Source organism: Alosa alosa, chromosome 1, assembly GCF_017589495.1.
Source record: "Alosa alosa isolate M-15738 ecotype Scorff River chromosome 1, AALO_Geno_1.1, whole genome shotgun sequence".
NCBI lineage: Eukaryota > Metazoa > Chordata > Actinopteri > Clupeiformes > Clupeidae > Alosa > Alosa alosa.
Window position 1 is genome coordinate 11,444,443 of NC_063189.1, and position 20,069 is coordinate 11,464,511.

Consider the following 20,069-nt stretch of genomic DNA (forward strand, 5'->3'; position numbering starts at 1 on the left):
GGTGCAATGCAGACACAACACGGCTAACAACGGAGCAATTACAGTAACGGACAGAACTGCAGGTTTGTGTTGAATTAGGTCATGAGAGGTGGTCAGTGTGTTCCCACACATGTACACAGCAGCTTGCATTCGGACAAGCTCTTGCTTTTTGGCAAACACAAGCACTATGGGTGTTTGTGGGCATTACAAATGATGCAGAAGCCATTCTTTTTACATAACCCTATGATGTGGAAATATTTCCCTGAGGTTGATATATGCAGGCAGTGTAAAGTACTTTTTGATACAAATGTGAAAATCCTCCTCTTGATCCAGGCAGTCTCTCCCAGAGTGCAGAGAGTCGTCAGTGCAGCTGGACAGCCCGAGTACAGAGATGGGGGGAGAATGTTGCTAGGAGACCTGACATCACTTCTTCATTCTGCATTCGTCCTGAAGGCCACGTGTGTGCTGGCGCACTATAAAACCAATCAGACCTCGGCTCTTGATGCATTCAGCATAAAGGGCTCCTTTTTCAAAGAGAGTGGAAGGGTCTCCGGTGGAATCTGACAGGCAAGCTCACTCAAAGTGTCTCCCAGCCACAGACCATATGCTCTGATTTAGTCTGGATGAAGAAGCACTGTGTGCATAATTCTCACCACTCTTTGCCATACTCTCGTCAGAAAGGACCCTGAATACATATATATATATATATATATATATATATTTAGAAAAATTCCCGCTAATATCTGCTACAGTGCTAGAACAATCCCAATGGACCTGTGGAACTCGACAGAGGTTGTGTTCAACGAGTCTGTGAGGAACAGCTCCCAGGGGTACGTGGAGGGAGAAGAGCATCCCTTCCTCACCGATGCCTGGCTTGTGCCTCTCTTCTTCTCCCTCATCATGCTGGTGGGGCTCATTGGCAACTCGCTGGTCATCTACGTGATCTCCAAACACCGTCAGATGAGGACAGCCACCAACTTCTACATAGGTGAGTACACAATGTTAATTCCAGTAGAAGATCTGGTATCTGGTATGAGTTACATTATCTTCCACCTGCTTACCACAAGCAGTGCTGAGCATTTGCTATAGGCTGCAGTGGTTATAATAGTTACTGTATAAACATGTTCTTTAAAGATTATACATTGCTGTTTCAATATTCAAGCTCAGTTCTAAGCCATAGCTGAGTCCATGGTGCCTTTCAAAGCTCTGTTTACAAAGTGTTTATTGTCCCGCAGCTAACCTGGCTGCCACAGACATCATCTTCCTAGTGTGCTGTGTGCCGTTCACAGCTACACTCTACCCTCTACCTGGTTGGATATTTGGGGACTTCATGTGTAAATGTGTCGCTTTCCTTCAGCAGGTAATTTAATATCAGCAAATAGTATTCAAAATCTATGTAAGCACAATCCAAAATATGAGTTGTGACTTGTGAGTCTTGGCCATTGTAAGCTCATGAAATGAGCATTCAGAAATCTTGCATATTTACGGTACCTGTCTCTTAACAGATTGTGATTTCTGGTTAAATATCTTTAATCTTGCATATCATTACAGGAAATATCACATTAATTTGCATTTTTGTAATTAATCATTACAATGCTGATGCACAAAACCTAATTATCTAAGGACATGAGTACAAAAGAACATTACATTCAATTTTATTTGTAGGATAGTCATTATGTACAGAATTTAACTGGCCACTTGAAAACGAATCGTGTGGGAAGTGTTAGATAAGAAAGGCATGAAGGCATTTATTCTCTGGTTATTTTTAAATACTTTTGCCCTTATGTATGCCTTCGGTACAGTCAGAACCAACAAAGAGCATGGTGACACCACTTGCTAATACAAATTAGTAATAATAATGATCTCAATAAAGCTTTCTGACTTTCATATAGCAATTTTGTCCATACAGTGAAATACTATCAAAGATTAAAGTAAAATGATTACCACATCTACAATATGACTCAAGATATGACCACAGAAAGAAAACAAAAATACAAAATGAGCATATCAGTCATTTTAAGCTGACTGGCCCTAGTTGAGCTTATGCAGGTGCTTGAGAGGGAGATGTTTCTAAGACAAATGTATAAGACAAAATTTCTAAAATTGTCTTATACATTTTTGATTATCCAATGTTGTTTTTAACATCACAACCTTAGAATAAAGCCTCACAGACCCCTGTGATTTTTGATACTTCGCTGAGTGGGGCTGAACCCCAGGTGGGGAACAACATGCTACATGGTCCAATCTAGATTCCAGTTAATTTTCAGTACCTTTCGTGATATTGAAATCACAACCTACTGAAATAGCAACAAATCTCAATATTGCACCATATGTTTGTAGCCACCAGGGGGTGTCAGTGAGCTTTAGTATACATATTGTACATCTATTTGCAGAACAAAATTAATATATTAATTTAAAGATAAACAAACCCCTCGCTGAACCTCACTACCTTCTACATGGTAGGAAATATGCATGGAAAGCATTTTCTAGAGGTTACTGCAAGGGGTATAATGCTTTTCCAAGACTGAAGACAAATAGCATTAACCACCACACCAGCAAATTAAAATGTCACAAATGCAATTTTTTTTCTTTGTGGGAAGGAATATATTAATTATAAATTGATGGATTTAATTTGAATTCATGCTAGCGCAGTTTGCTCTTTTTAGCTGACAAAGATTAGTCACACATACTGTATAATGCTGCAGCTGTCTTACTCTGTAAAGTTATTTTCAGAACATCTCCACAGTTTTATGCATTAGCATTAGATCAAGGCATAGGTCGCCATTGTTAATCCTCCACGTAAATAAGGACAAGAAGTGACAACAGTGGCAGTATTATTTGTCAAGAAAGACCTCTCTTTTTATAACACCAATGAACCCTGCCCTGCAATGGCATATCTTTTCAAACTGACTAATTCAGGACACGTTCGGTTGAGAGCACCATTTTCCCTTCACATGTTATGAATGTTTCACATTCATAATGATATTTAGACTGTTAATTGACTTTATTCAATTTTGTAGGTTACAGTCCAGGCTACTTGCATCACTCTGACAGCAATGAGTGGGGACCGTTGCTACATAACAGTTTATCCACTGAAATCTCTGAGCCATCGCACTCCTCGTATTGCCATGATAGTCAGCATCTGCATCTGGATCGGTATGAAAATTGATACCTAGATGAAAATCCCATAGATGTCCATTGAGGTTCATTACATCTCAATCTGCATTTTATATCACTTTCAGGATAAATACATATAACCTAGCATCCTCAAAAATTACACTCTTAAAACAAATGTGTTGTCCCTATCTGGACACAGAGATGTGATAAAAAAAACAACACAAGTTGTGTTATTTTCAACACATATTGCGTAACAAATAAAAAAAGGAAACAACACAAACTGTGTTGTCCCTATCTGGACACAGAGATGTGTTAAAAACAACGCAAGTTGTGTTGTTTTCAACACATTTGTTTTCAGAGTGTATGAGAGAGAATAAATACATAATAATATAAATAATGGAGAGAATTATGTCTAGTGTTGGCTCCTCAATAACTTCATTTTCTTCTTTGTTCAGGTTCTTTCATCCTATCCACACCAATATTTATGTATCAGATGATCGAGGAGGGCTACTGGTATGGACCCCAGCAATACTGCAGGGAGAGGTTTCCATCTAAGGCACACGAGAGGGCTTTCATCTTGTACCAGTTTATAGCAGTCTATCTCCTTCCTGTCCTCACCATCTCCTTCTGCTACTCCTTCATGCTCAAGAGGGTCGGCCAGCCTGCGGTGGAGCCTGTGGATAACAACCATCAGGTAGGAAGACCGAGCAGCCCGGCACAGCCCAGCTCATATGGCAACAATCATTTATTTAGCTGCAGAAAATTGAGGCTTTGGCGCTTCACAAATGCATACTATCAGTAGATGGTTTAGATTGGATTGGGTGACATTTCATCTCTACGAGGTGAGAAAGACCTCAGAAGAGCCCATAAGGCTTACCCCTTGAGAGCCTCTCAATGGCAGCATTGTGAGTGTGTTAAGGATGTGATTTAGGCACATGGTATGTTAATGGAATATTGATGTCCGAGGCCAACAACAGCAAAAGAAAGCGGACTGTTCATTTATTTTCCTCAGGTTCACTTGCTGTCAGAGAGAACAATTACCATCAGGAGCAAGATCTCTAAAATGGTGGTGGTCATCGTCCTGCTCTTCACCATCTGCTGGGGGCCCATCCAGATCTTTGTCCTCTTCCAGTCATTCTACCCAAACTTCAAGGTCACGTACGCCACCTACAAGATTAAGACCTGGGCCAACTGCATGTCTTATGCCAACTCCTCAATCAATCCGTTTGTATATGGGTTCATGGGGGCAAGTTTTCGCAAGTCCTTCAAGAAAACATTCCCATTCCTGTTCAAGCACAAGGTCCGGGACAGCAGTGTGAACTCACGCACAGCCAACGCCGAGATCAAGTTTGTTGCCACAGAGGAAAGCAACAACGAAAGGAAATGAGCAAGCTATGCAGCTATGGCCCCTCTGTACTTCCGGGGAACTGGTCACGTGTTGCAGTTTGAACACTGGGTGGCGTCCACCAGCATCTGTTTCCAAATCGGAATTGAAACTGACAAAGTGCCAAATGTGATGTAAAATTATTTTATGAAGACATTTTATATCTGTAACAGAGATGCTTGGCCAGTAGCTACTGTATGGTCATAGTTTTACATACAAAACAATACCTGTTTCTAATATTTATAAAGATCATTATAAATTAAGTTCTTTTTAGAGTTACAGTAAATGTGAGGTGAAATTAAAACGTGACTAAGCATGAAATAATTCACAATTCATCAAACAGCCATCAAAAACAAAGACAAACACCTCAAGAGGGACACAAGTTCCTTCCGCAGGGGAAACATATTACAAGAGAAACTCTTGCTGGTGCAGTGAAACAAACAGGAAAGTGGAATTCCAGGGAGATTGGATAAATGGCCTGCCAGGGGTGATGTGCACAAGCTTGCCGAGGAGAAGGGTGTTGGCTAAATTAACCGTGTCAACTGTTGACTGAGTCACCGCGTCACACTCCAACACCTCTCTCTAAAGGCAGCTCCGTTCAGTCTTGCGGTGGTCCAACCCAACCCTGGTGGCTGAGGTCAGGACCAGTGTCTCTCCGGGCCAGATTTACATTCTCTTCACCTTCCTTGCCATGCTGTGGCAGTGGCAGAGTGACTCATGTTGGTTTTGTTTTTATCATCTAGCGAGTACTGCAGAGCGGGGTATATGGGACCCGTTCTTTCATTGATCTGTAGTCACTGGAAAAATACTGGGGAGGATAATATACTGAAGGATGAATATTAGTAACAAGGCAAGCTTTACACTTTGTTGACAGTTTTTGGCAGCAAAATAAAATGTTTCAACAGACCACTTGTATTTTAATAACTTGTAAAATATTATATCTGTTAATATGAAGCTATGAAAATAGGAATTAGAAATAGCAATATATTATGTCTCCTGCATGAGAAGCCATCTCATCTAACTTTCTCATTCATATGTCTGTTCTTATGCACGGATAGACATGGGCATTTTAATTTAAGCTAAATGCAGGTGTAGACCTACTGATTTTGACAGATTAGAACTCACTAACACATAGGATTTTTTTTAATGCCTTTAATTGTTGGTTAATAATTTGTGTTCATCAAGAGCGTATAGTGAAAGGCATATGTGTTTGTGTGCAATGAGGAGAACTGCAAACATGGAATACATTTTTAGTGTAAAATGCAGAGAGGCTTATTGGTGATTTAGTGACTGTCTATGTCTAGCACACATGATGCTCTATGTGTCTCTAGTATAATTTCAAGCAGTACATTGTTCAAATTAATTGTATTTATTTATGTGCCAAACAAGTTTAAATAAAAAATCTCAAAGCATTGTGTTTTATGTGATGTTTTTACTGCTCTCTTGAATCTACATTCAGTTGTAGCAAAAGTGCAATATCCTCATGAGTATGATGGTCATAGCGAGGCAAACCCTCAGTGAAGATTATAAAGATATCTCTGAGGAAGTTTTCATGCACATTTCTTTCATAAGAGATCTTCATACCTTACCCCCACTCAGCCACCATCACGTGTGAATTCAGCAGGTGACCCTGATTTGTAATCATTCTTCACTTACCATGCATCAACAGCCACTGCGGGCATGTCACTCTCTGGCCGACCTCTAAACACACTCACAGGGCACCGACCCAAAATTGCACCATGCACACACACAGGCGACTCCAGGCCACATTCAACTTTCTTGAGCAAGCCTGGGGCATACTTTTGGAGTGAAAAATGTGCACTTCACTCCCTGGTGTTTATCGCTCACATGTTAGTCTGAGCTACCTCAATATGACACACTCGAGGTCTGTCCTACAGAAAAAAAGTTATTTTTTGTCAGTACAGGAACACCCTTTCAGAATTTTATAGAAGGCTAGCAGTATTGGTAAGAAAGCCTCCCAACATCTCAACTCTTCAGTGCTGTTCATGCTTTTGGTACACACAGCATGTTTGTTGGCCTGCTGGACCCACAACATCTTTAGGCTTTAGAACTATCTGTTCTATTCATCTGTTTTTAATTTGATTCACCTTTTTGTCATAGACTATAGAGACGTACAGTATCACATATTTTGGGGCAGTCGTGGCCTACTGGTTAGGGCTTCGGGCTTGTAACTGAAGGTTGCCGGTTCGATCCCCGACTAGTAGGAATGGCTGAAGTGCCCTTGAGCTAGGCACCTAACCCCTCACTGCTCCACGAGTGCCGCTGTAGCAAGGCAGCTCACTGCTCCGGGTTAGTGTGTCCTTCACCTCACTGTGTGTTCACTGTGTGCTCTGTGTGTTCACTAATTCACGGATGGGATAAATGCAGAAACCAAATTCCATGTATACGCAAGTATACTTGGCCGAGAAAGCTGATTTACATTTACATCTCAAGGTAATAACTAGATGTACCGCATAGTGGTACAAAATATGACCGCCGCTCAATCCTGTACATCCATTCTGCGAAAATAAATCATATAAATGAATTTGTCTCCATCTTCTACTCCATCCCCCACTCTTGAAACTTTTGTGTATGCTTGTTTGAATGTGTGTTTATGGGTCACACACAAAGTAGCCTACTGGCTGCAAAGGTGAATAGATTTGTAGCACTTGCCAAAAAATTTGTAGCATTGTTATAAAACCTTTAAAATATCTAAACAATCACAAGTAGGGCAGTTCATCACAGTCCATCCATTGCAACTGGACTGATGAAAGGTACACCTGTAGGCTACATTGTATTTGGGAAAAGCAGAAGGTAGCAGCATAATGTATTTATTTATTTATTATTAAACAAAACAATCCCTGTCAGTTCCATGCAGTTTTCAACAGCTATCAAGAAGAGAGGTCATGTCATGGATTTTTGTGAATGTTTCTTCTTCTACATATGCATAAGTTTAGTCATCTAGTTCATATGATATTCAGCTTTATTGTCAATGCACAAAATAAATACCAGTAGTCTAAAACAAAATGCCGTTTTACCCAGTGGTGCAAATAACTGACATGTCCAAAAGGGCCTTCATGAAATGCGTTGCTAGACTGTACACATTTTAACGGGCCAAGTTGAAGAGCTACTGTCCGTTATTGTTTGTGCAAATAATATGCTGATTCATGTTCCCTTGCATTTTGCAACTATGAGGTCCATGGTTAGTCTGGCTTTTGCCAGACCAAGCTCAATCTTTTAAGAAATCGAAAAGGAATCGCCGGCAGATCAGGCTGAGTTCACCCAGCCTAGTCCCGATAGAAATATTGTTTAATTTTGCAATTGAGATATCCACGCACTGAACTTGACTCAGATGCTTTTTGAGACTTTGAGCTAAATGTCCCAGCCCGGTGTTTAGGATGCATCATCAGGTTATCTTTCAGGTAGCTTAAATTTTCCATTAGAAAACCATCACATAGCGAACGTGTTGTTGCTAACTCACTTAGCTCCTGTTAGTAGCGTAGGTTATAGTTATAAGCAAATGAGATGACAGTCGAAAGATGCAATTAGTGCTGTTATCAATTTTCTTGGTAGCCTATAACCGCATTTATGGTTTTCTACAAATACATCAATAATCAAATTGGCCTCTATCACTCAACCAATGCTAACGGTAACATTATTTTACCTACTCTAGGCTATTGATATAACTTAAGATTAACGTAGCCTACCTGCAGTAAAAACCAAGCATGTCCGATAAACATTCGCAGATTTATTTCGGCTTCAAGAAGAATTGGGAATTACATGTCATGCAGAAATCATCCTACCCTTATTAGACGTTCTCTGCGGTAAACTACAGTCTTGTCCTTGTAGGAAGCGTAGTGTCTTTCCAACCCACTTTAGATTAACTTCCAACAAAAGTATGTCTCGCTGCAACGATGCGCCATCTGGTGGACAAACGACTACGTGACACCAATACTGGAAATGCAGCCAAATTATTATGATGAATATTTGGTTTTCCTTTAATCCTACTGAATTTGTAATTATGTATCGGCCGTTGTAATTGCCGATACTGATGGTATTTGCATACCTGTGTGTGTGTGTGCGTGTGTATATGTGTGCACCACCATCTACAGGCCAATGAGTGTACACATAACTTAATTTTTTTAGACCCCCCCATGGATGAAATTCTACGAAACTTGGCATACCCCCAGAGAATGTCAGGTCAATCATACACATATAATTTGGTGTAGTTCTGAACATCTTAACTGAAGAGAGGGGCGATTAAAGCAGAATGATATTGCATTTTCATTTTTTACCGGGGGGGGGGGGTGCAAATCACAAATGAGTGATTATGGGCTAGGTTGATGTGGGCTAGGTTTATACCATAAAAATTTCTTCATCCTCGGTGCCACGGTTCAGGTAGTTATTTAGGAAAAACTGCATTTTTTGGGTTTCGGGGGGCCCAGCACGGTGGGGGAGTGGCCCCCAGGGACCAAACGAAATTTTTCTGTAAAAGTCTAGTGGGGCTACATACCCACCAAATTTCATGTGCCCCGGTGGTTCGGTGTCCCGGGTATCATTGACCAAAAATTCAAGAAGTAGATGACGGGAAAAAAAAAAAAAAACTTTGACAATCCCTATATGACCGCTTCGCTAGCGGCGGTCATAATAATACAAATGTATCTATTCTAAAAATCAGTAAAAGCCAAGGAATCTCCGGTGGAAAAAATAGATCTTTTCCTCTCAACACTGAAAACGTGTTCCACAAACCCAAACACACAGGACAGTAAGCATTGATTTAAGCAAACATATAATAGCCGCAGTGTAATGTATTCAGGGTTGTAGATTGTAAGGATAATGACTGCGATTCACAAAAGATTTCATCTGGGTTGCTAATAAAATTATAAAGCATAAGAATACAACAGCTGAATTGAATAGGTTCTAGGTGCATTTAGAGATGATTCACACAATGAGGGACAGCAGTCCTCCATTCCGCGGTCATGGGAGGAAAATTGTTGAGTAAATTACTCCTACAGAGGTTTAAGACTAGTGCACTATTGGTCCAATGTTCTCTCACATCTGAAGGCAGACTGCCTTGTGTGTGCAAGTTAGTAGGCCTATGTAACAGATAAACACAGCTAATGCGGTATGGAGGGTGAAGATTATACGGTTTTAGTAATGACATCATGAGTGAATTGAGTCTCAGTCATGACTACACCAGAGGGGTATTTCACAAAACCTATAAGGGATTAAGCTGGGATCTTTTGGTTATCCTGGTTCTTGGCTGAATTTAGCCTTGACTTGGTTTTACAAAAGAGATGGTACATAAGTCACCATGGGGATTTATTTTGTGTAGCTAGCCTGGTCCTGTCCAGACTAACAGCTAGGCTTAGTTAATGCTAATGTTAATTATGTTGTCTTATTGGTTCAGCCTGCTGTTTTTTAAGAACTGTATTCCATGTATGTATATTGCAAAACACCACAGATAGTCTACATAATGGCATAAGGTTATCACTTTATTTGTGATAGCCCAGCTATTTTTTAATTATGAACATTTGCTAAATACTTCTGTTGATAAATGGATGGCAATTTTTCAGGGAATTTCAATGAATTTGGTTATAAAGACAATATTTAGTCATAGTCTGTGTTTCTTTACAGTGGTTTGCTCTATACTTAATGATGTTCCGTGCCTACATGTAGATGAGGAAGCTGTCACACATGGGTGCATAGGCTATGTACTGTAAATGTGCATTCAGTTGGCCCACCACTCCTACTCTTGCTGTTTTACAGAAACAGCAGTGTTTCCTGACTCAAAAAAGAAAAACTTTACTTCATTGTTCGTGTTATCAAAACCTGCTGTTCACTTTGTGTGGATGATGCTATTTTCTGCGTCTTTTTTATTCTGACCGTAAACGAAAACCCGCACATATCACCTAGCTTGAACTGGTCAATCCTACTCATCCTGGATTGGCATTGAATGAAACGTGTTGAGCTAGGATGACCAGGCAACGATAGGTCAAGCCTTGCTCTTATGTTGGATTTATTCATTCTGCTTTTGTGAAATACCTCTCTGATCTTGCATGGCAAAACAACAAAAGGTACCATAGACATGCTTATAAATGCGAAAGCACCAAAAAAAGCTGCTATAACTGAATTTATGATCTTGGACTCAAGGACCTGCACGTGAGCACAGTCTAGAACATGACATGCACATACTTCTAAGATTTCTACACCACCACATTGCATTTACTGTATAGTGGTTTATCAAGGCACTCAAAGCACTTTACAGTGAAGAGTTTAAGTATAAGTATATATACTCTTTTGATCCCGTGAGGGAAATTTGGTCTCTGCATTTATCCCAATCCGTGATTTAGTGAAACACACTCAGCACACAGATGAACACACAGTGAGGTGAATCACAAGTGAGGTGAAGCATGTAATCCCGGCGCAGTGAGCTGCCTGCAACAACAACGGCGTTTGGGGAGCAGTGAGGGGTTAAGTGCCTTGCTCAAGGGCACTTCAGCCGTGCCTAATGGTCGGGGTTCGGACCCTCCGGTTGTCCGAAGTGCTAACCAGTAGGCTACGGCTGCCCCACGAGTGAACCTCTCTCACCACCACCATTGTGTAGCACTCACCTGGGTGATGCACAGCAGCTAAGAATGGCAGAATGCTCACCACACACCAACTTAAGGTGAAGTGAGAGAATGCATATATGACCCCCCCCCCCATCTATGATTAGCACTTGAATTTCCCCTTGAGGATCAATAAAGTATCTATCTATCTATCTATCTATCTATTTAGCTAAATATGTCTTACATTCAAGAGGCAATAGCCATAGTTGAAAAATGACTGTTACAGATAGTGTTAATTATTGGCTTTCCTTACATTGTCCCACCATAGGCTTTAGTACGGATAGTAGGTAGTCTGGTGTCTAAGCAGAAGATAATAAATAAAAACGTCTCTCTCAATTCCATATCCTGAGGGGGGAGGTAGAGAGCCAGACAGACTTTGGGTGAAGCTCAATCCTACTACCGTAAATATAACTAAAGACAAGATGTGTGGGGAAATCATCTGCTGAGTCTCTTTGTACACCATATGGCTCTATTTTTGGCTAAATATAATCAGAGGGGAGAATATTTTGACTGGTAAGAAGCCTTTATGTGTGTTCTATTTTCTACCAGCTCACGTCAGCGGTAAGGTAGTCAGGGGGTTTGGGTTGGGGCACTCGACATGCTTTCAGATGCAGCAGCCACTGGTAACAGCCCTGACCAAAGAACAACATTAGACAGCCACTGGGCTGCGTATCACTGAGCCATATGTGTGTCTATGCATGTGTGCGTGTGTGTAGTTGGGGTGGGGGTTTGTCTGCCCGCTGTTATCATCAGAACGCCCTGAATCCTACCGTTTCTGCCAAGTGTAGTGTGGTAGAGGCCTCCAGGGAGGCGGCTGGCTCTTTTCCCTCCTGACCAGCTTTCCTGGAGCAGACAGCACGGAGCTGAGGGCAATCGAGTGGTGGGGCGGGTGGAGCGGGAGGAGCGCTGGCCGCCCGTCTGAGGAAGGGAAAAACATTGTCAGCATTGGAGAGAGACAAGGCACCAGAGCACACCAGCAGCAACACAAAGAGCCCTTTCTGCAGTGTTGTTGGTGTGTGTGTGTGTGTGTGTGAGTGTGTGTGTGTGTGTGCGTGCATGCATGTGTGCCCTACCGCCCTGCGTCACAACGGGCAGGAAACCACTGTGCCTCTGGCGTTGCACAGGCCAAGAGGGAGGGGAGGAGGGAGTCTGGGCCCCTAACTGCAGACCAAATGAAACCTAATAGCACGGCCATCTAAAAATAAACCCCAAACTCCAGTGCCCATATGGATGTAAACACAACAAAAGCAGACGGACTGGGGGTGAGAAATTTGTTTTCATTTTGCAAGCTTGTTTGAGAAAGAATTCACAAAGTGCTCCCCCCTTGACACAAACCCCTTCTCATCATTAAGATTTTTGGAGCTCAGCGTAGTGCGACTCATTAAAATGGTGGTAGTTGCTGTTTTAGTTTCAGTTTGATGGCTACGGCTAAGACAGTTATTATTAACGTTGGTGTACAGGGGCTTGCCGCTCGCAATCTGCCTAATTAACTTGCGTTAGGGGGAAGTGTGAATGCATTCAGTTGCTGGCAGTTCCTCACCCAAATTTCCTCCTCTCTGGCGGAGGCCTTAGGGGGTTGTGGGTGGTTTGGGTGAGGTGGGGTTGGTGGTGTGCGGCTTGTATGTTTTCAATGCCTGCAGTGGGTTGCCAAGCCACCTGGAGCAGGTATTATTTGTATGTGTGCCAGGAGACACTTAAAGTGCAGCCACTCAGTCTAGCAGAAACACGCCTGTCTGGGCGGACATCTGACAGGCGCGGCGGGGCTGAGAGCAGAGGATGAACAGGGAAGGTGAGCCGTGACGTCAAGACCGGCGCAGGCCGCTGAGTCCTTATAAATCATTGCATGTGTGATGGGCACCTGAAACATTCATGCCCTACGACAGCCATCACTCTCTGTTTGTGAGCACCACTAAAGAGCGTACTTCATCGAGGATATGGGGAGGATAATTGTTTTGTTCTCTTTGTAATGGCACTGCAATTGAAAGCCAACAAAAAGGCAAAAAAGCCAAATATTGCATAATTGCTATGAATCATGGTAATCTACTATAAAAGGTCAAAATGAAGAAGGAACAATGGATGTGACTTTTTTATCATACAAGCTGATTATTCACTTTGGATGGTACATATGGAGTTATTCAAAGCATGTTTTTCAGCTCATTCCATCAAAATAGCCAACGACACAGAACAGCTTCACACAAAAAGATGAACAAGCTAGATTGTTTTTGCAGGGTTCTGAACTTTTCTTTCACACTTTCCTGAACAAGGAAAAAAAAAGTTGTAGATATGAAAAAAAGTTGTGAAAATTCAGGTTCCAATAACATTCATTGTTGGCAAGGGCCTATCATTTTAGATTCTAACCGCCATATCCATAGAGCAAAACAAATCCCACTGAAATCCGGGTAGCTTAGAGAAACAAACATGTCTGTCGGAGAGGACGGGCAGGGATCTGACAGAGATGGGCTTCCTCTGACTCACGCACACGCTTTCTTCTTTAGGCCAAAGTCAATCCAGCTCGAGTTGTCCCGGTAACCGAGCGGCTCACAAACTCCAAACAATGGCCAGATGAGACCCTGAAAAAGGGTGCTACCCAGCGCTCCTCCATTTGTCTATTTACAGTGCAAGTTTTAAAAATCGCATTGGTAAATAGCCATTGGAATAAGGGGCTTTATACTTATATAAGGCACATCTCTTGTGTTTATCAGAGCTAGTCACCTGGTGTTGAAGAAAGACGACTCCTCTTAAGACTGGAACTTATTTGCATCCTTGTATGAGACTCATGTTAAAAATAAAAACGTCTTTTGTTTTTTTGTATATCGTTATTATGTATGTATTTTAATGGTTGGTGTTACTTTAATGTTTGTGTACTACACAATGGACAAAAAGATATACAAAGACATACAAATAATAATGTATTTCCATTCTTATAGGTTTAGCCTTTTGGGCTAATGATGAATTTGTCAAATTTGAGCAAATAGTGGTGTTCAAGGTGTGGTTTCAGCATACAGTTTGAGAAAGGGTATTAGTCACCTTTGGTTGTGTTAGTTGACAGGAGGAAAAATCAGGTGCCAATCACGACACAATTAATCACACACACAATTTTCCAAATGTGCACGGTGACTGTAGAGGATTCTAAAATAGTAGCCCTTTTTTCCGTTTTCACATATTCACATATGAAAATCAAGTCACATCAAGAAAACAAACTTACATAAAAATAATAAAGGAATACATACATTTTTACATAGATAGTCATAAAGTATGACATAAATATCACTATCAAGGTCATCAATTCATGGCAGAATTTGATTAAGGAATTGCCAAACACAACTGTAAGTGTGGATGGCACAGTTCATTCTTAAATTACCTGTTACTTTACCTGTACATAATAGTACTACTTCTAGTAAGATATTTGCCATTCATTAAATTAAACATACTGTCGATTGTAATTGTTGATCACTTTGTATTTCATGAATACTTTCGACATTTATTTCACGGGCATTTACTAACTGACAGGCCTTAAAGGGAACAGAAATGACAACATAGTTTGAACAATGCGATGGTAAATCACTGCAAATAAAGGTCAGTGAACTTGAGCCTTTTCTGAAAAGAAACGAGACGTCCGATTTGAAAAGCAGACTCAGTGTCTTCATATTTATGGCAAAAATGCTCTGGAACAAAGTGTACAGAAGGACTAACCGAGTGCTGTAATATGTTACGGAATTATTTTTGCGCAAATGGTAATAAAGTGGCTGCCATAGTAACACTCCAGCCAATTTCTAGGAAATAAGAAATCCACTCAGCCTAAAATGACTGCAAGTATTTACAACTACACATTGAAAGATATGTCTGAGAAATAGTGTGAGTGTGATTGAACAGACATAGTGCCTTAGAAATACAAAAAAATATAGGGGTGGAAGGGGGAAAGGGGATGCTCACAGTGATAGAAGAGTATTTACAGTTGGTTTTATCATAACATTTCAGGGGATTCAAACATGGAGGACACTGCACTGCAGAACACAACACACTATAGACACGCCTCATTCCAGAATGTTTCTGCAACAACTCTTCAACACGATTCAAGGAAAATTACATCAAACTTCCTTTTGATGGGAGAAATTATGAATGGATTAATGAAAAAAAAAAAAAAAGTTTCCATTCTAAAGCTAGCGATTTGTAGCTTAAATACGGTCATCATTCCTCAATATGCTTCTGTTGAATAGAATAAAATAAGATTAGAACCTTATGCAGGATCTCTCTAACATGAAGTCATTCATTACCATCCTCCCAAACATGAATTACATGGTGAGCGGCCGGTGGCCACTGAGTGGGAGGAAGACGACTAAATTGCAGAACAGAGACAGACGCGCCACTTGAAGTGAATATAAAACCTGTTTATTCAGCCTTTGCACATTCTCATAATTATTCTTGAGGAATGAGACGGCTCCTGTGGAGGTGCCTGTGCGGCTGACATTTAAGCGCATGACAAAAGAGTTACTGTAACTGCTTGATAAATTATCACTGTCCGCCGCCACAAAAGAACATCAAGGTGGTGTGTGAACAGCGTCGTAAAAAGTCATGCCCGTCTGCCTTTGTAGTCAGGAGTGGACTTTTTTTAGGTCATCTTCAATTGACTGCAGAACCATCTTTTGTCAAGATGGTTACTGAAGGTCTGTCACGATTCTCACTGACTCAGTCACCACGTTTACATAGACATTTTTGTCGTTATTCCGATTAAACTATTCTGAATTTTCTGATTGAAAATTTTGTGTTATCTGTATACATGGTGTATGTTCTATTCCGATCAGGTGCTCTCAAGCGCTTTAGAATCTTTGATTGGAATAGCCATTGTTGCCTACTTGAGAAAATACTGTACCACAGGCAATCCGATTGACCATATACATGACAATAGGAATGGACTACACCACCTCTTTCATTCCGATCAAAATTCTGATCGGATCAGGCATTTTTATTCCGATTGAGACGTTATTCTGTTTCATATCAGATTAAAATTGTGCATGTTGACGTGACAAGTCTCCTCTCCCACGTTTAGACTATTGACTTTTGGGCAAGGAACGCCAGGCCTATTGCGTTTTATTTCGTCTCATTAGACTGGTTATTATTTGTTGGGCAGGGAACACAAGGGCTTTACTCCATTCCTCATTGTTTGTTCCTTCCTGTGTGAGTCACGGCACTGTGGCACTGTAGCACACCCTAGAGTCCTATTACAGGGCGCATGCTGAACAGTGCCTCTCTGGTTCAAATGAATCACTACTTTTTATTTCTATTAATATTTGCTCTTTTTTCCCTTTTTCTTATTCGTTGTAACGTCACTGAAATAACCCCAGAAGAGGAAATCACATTCTCATTGCGGAACGGCAGTTTCCACTGCAAGTTCAAGCAGTCAATTTTACCTGCACAATGTTTTTTTTAGAACTATGAGCTGTTTGTTGGCAGTACATGCAATTTATTTGTCTGAGACGAGTAATTGCTGCTTTCTTTGACAGACATGCTGTACTTTGACGCTTGAAAACAAGCATTTTCTTCAATGGACAGAACAGTATATTGCAACAATGGCGCAACAACAAAGTTAATGCATGTCTCAGGCTCGGGTGAAGAACTGCAGTAGGTGACTGGTTGCAGCAAAACCAACATACACTGTGTGAGAAGTCGGTGCTTGCTAAGAGATAGATTTTCCATGGGTTGTCGAGTGGGTGTGGGAAGCTCACACACAGGAGGAGGAGTATTGTGACTCATTCACCTTGAACAGGAACATAATTCATGTCTGAGTCACCACGGTTACACCCTGCAGCAACAGCCACTCAACCAGTTAGATTTTTTCTATAGGCATTCTCCAGATCATGGGTCCAAACTTTACTGGGAAGGGCACCTGTATGCACCTAACTATTTGTTAGCTCGGGCACGTTTACAGAAGATTTGCGTATAGGCCTACTGAAAGACTATAGAATAGATTGCAGGAAGGAAAGATTGTAGAAAGATTGTAGAAAAATTGTACAAAAAGTTGTAAAAACTAAATATGTGTACAAGGTGTGCCTTGGCAAAGAAAAATGGTGAAATATATACAATGTGTATCTTGTACTAAATAAAAAAACAAGACAAAAGACAATACACACATAAATATATTATTGAGTAGAATTAAGACATTCAGCATGTAATGAATCAGTAACTCCAGAATCTTTGATGGTGTTCAAGCATGAGCCTTAAAGCTAAACATTCAAAATGCATTTGCACACTATACAGAAGTTGCCTTCAAGCTTCTGCTAAATTCACACTAAATGGCCATTAATCTTCTCTCGAGTCAGACAGCAGAACTAATTTGGCATAATTGAAGCACACTACATGTGTTCAGTACACTGTGTCTTCTTTATGCCTTGCACAACCAGCCTCCTGCATTCATTGTTGTTTCACAAGTGTTGTGGAATAATATTATCCTTCATGCTTTTCAATCAAATCCAGCATTTTAGAAGTAGTTGCAAAGACTTGTGAACATGTAGAAGCTCAAATCCTTTCTGGCGTGGCAGTGTCCTATATGCAAAGAGTTACCTTAGTTCTACCTATTTGTCCTCAGAAGACCTACTTTCAGCATCAAGAACTCTTCAGCAATGGCCAGTGGGGGAGCTCTAAGTTGAGTTGAGAAACACAAGTGGACGTAAACTCTTATTTGGGACTGGACTTTCATATCAAATGGCATTGAAACAGCATTATGGTGTTTTAGCTCTAAAACCAACAACCTGAAAGATTACCTCAAAAAGTGCCAAATTGTTGCATACTACAGTACTTTGCATTAGAGTGACAAGGACTGTGTGTCCTCTTTGGGATGGAAAAATTGCCTTTAGTAGTATAACTTGGGTGTGACTTTATAATGTGCCACTAGGATAGAAGGTGGCAAGCCTTTTTTTAATATCACAATGCAATGCAATGCAATTGATGTGAATGACAGATCTTGGAAAGATGCAAACCAGAAACCAGTGTCCAAAATGATGACTATTCCAGTAAGACATTGGCATGTATGACTCCTTTGCAAATGTCACAGGCTGTGGCATTAAAGAGGGAAATGGCAATGTAATTGGGGAGATTAGGGCGTGGACATAAAATGATAAATGGTTCTACTTCACAACACCAAGCATCTAATTTGCCTGTTTTCCTGGCGAAATGGATACAAATGCCATGGATACTGTACATATAGACTGTTCCAGAAATTACATGACATTTGTGGATATTTGTAAAGTTACTTTACAGATGCAATAAATCTCAACAGTACACTAAAATATTTTGATAGTTGACAAGTGATGTATGAAAAACTTACTTGTTGGCTTTGATACTCTGACTTGTAAAAAAGCTTGCTTAATGGAGAAAAAATGGTAAAGTAATCTGTGCTGCGGACTTAGTAGCAGCAGATCCAAACAATGCGGCTCTTTGTGATATTTTTAAATTTGGGATCACATGCAAGTGATTCATCGGCGCTGGGTAAACCACTCACTAAGGCTCAACATAATTTATTCCATTTATGAGAGAAAGAAAGAAAGAAAGAAAGAAAGAAAGAAAGAAAGAAAGAAAGAAAGAAAGAGAGAAAGAAAGAAAGAAAGAGAGAGAGAGATCAAAACTGAGCTCTGACTTTCCTCTCTTATAGTGTACACATGAAGTTGAGGAAAGCCCTAGACATTTCTGGGAATAATTCCTCATGCCTGGATAGGAAACAAATGTCTCTTCATGCGTCAGCAACACCTGTATAAGACTCCTACTGATACACTTCATTGGCCTTGGACAGATACTAATAGCCATTACAGGCCATGCTCTTTGGGAAAAATAGTCATTTTTAAGATGCTATTTTTTCTCACAACATGCTCTCACATTGGAAAATACCAATCTGGCTTCAGGCAGGCACTCTTAGGTCACAATTAACTACATCCTGAAAAGACTAGCCAACAATACCAACTGTAAATCTTAATGGCTTGATTCCACAGTCAGATTGTAAATTGTAGAAATGACTGAATTGAGTTTAGATTCTACAAATCTATTACAGACTGGACAAAAGGCCTACTCAGTGCAGTGCACACAGAATGCAATACCACACACAGCATGTGCAATAATACTTCTGATATCCTTGCTGATATGCACAGCAAGGTTTTGAGCATCAATGTCAACATCAAGGGGTGCACAGGGTCTGGGGAATGTAATTTGGCTCGGAGTCTGGAGCTTCTCTGCTCGAGCGCCCACTAATACGAGTTGTCACAGAGAAGAGCAACAGACTCTGGCTTGTGTTACCCACGGAATAGGGCATGATGCCTCGTGATGAAGATGAAACCATTCACAGCACTGTTGTTCAGTCGGGCTCCAATTCTGAGGCTAAGTGACTGTTTGGATGGTTGTGAGAATATAAATCACGATGGTGATTTATCGCGGGCTCAACATGTTCCAGCACTGGGGCTAGCTGAGATGCTCGCCATCAGGTAATAAATCAGAATTGTAACTGGACAAAACAAACAAGATAAACAAACTTCTACTGACAAGAAGATGTTGAGTGTGATTATCGGCGGCCTGGATGGATGACCTGCAGGGCTGATGACCTTGTGAAGGAGTATTGCACATGGTAATGTCAGCAGGACAGTTATGTATTGGGTTTATTTATTTTTTGACAATTCTTCAGACATATCCCTATCACTCCACCATGCAGTCCAAGCCACCAATAATAAAAGAGATGACAGATATTGTAATTGCTATTTGGCTGCCAGAGCTTTCCTGTTTGTGTTCCGAAGGAATCACTCTGGGCATTGTTGTGCTTCCTGAGATCTAGGATAATGCAGACGAGGCGGAGAGCAACCACTCCTCACAAGGGTGAGACAGATGTCTGAGCGTCAACATGGGGCAAGTGGGGCCTGTAGAGATGTACTAGCCCAGACTATTCACATGTTCCTCCCTCCGTATATTGAAATCTCCATCTTCACCACACCCTCCACATGACC

The 20,069-nt window shown here is 40.9% G+C and overlaps 1 protein-coding gene across 1 annotated transcript; it reads left to right on the forward strand.

The window, feature by feature from the left end:
- The first annotated feature begins 337 nt into the window (after positions 1-337).
- On the forward strand, positions 338-5,855 carry kiss1ra (KISS1 receptor a). The gene is made up of 5 exons (XM_048264661.1): positions 338-967; positions 1,215-1,339; positions 3,000-3,135; positions 3,552-3,790; positions 4,109-5,855. The coding sequence occupies exons 1-5, from the start codon at positions 748-750 to the stop codon at positions 4,481-4,483; spliced, it is 1,095 nt and encodes a 364-aa protein (XP_048120618.1). The 5' UTR covers positions 338-747; the 3' UTR covers positions 4,484-5,855.
- The last annotated feature ends 14,214 nt before the right edge of the window (positions 5,856-20,069 follow it).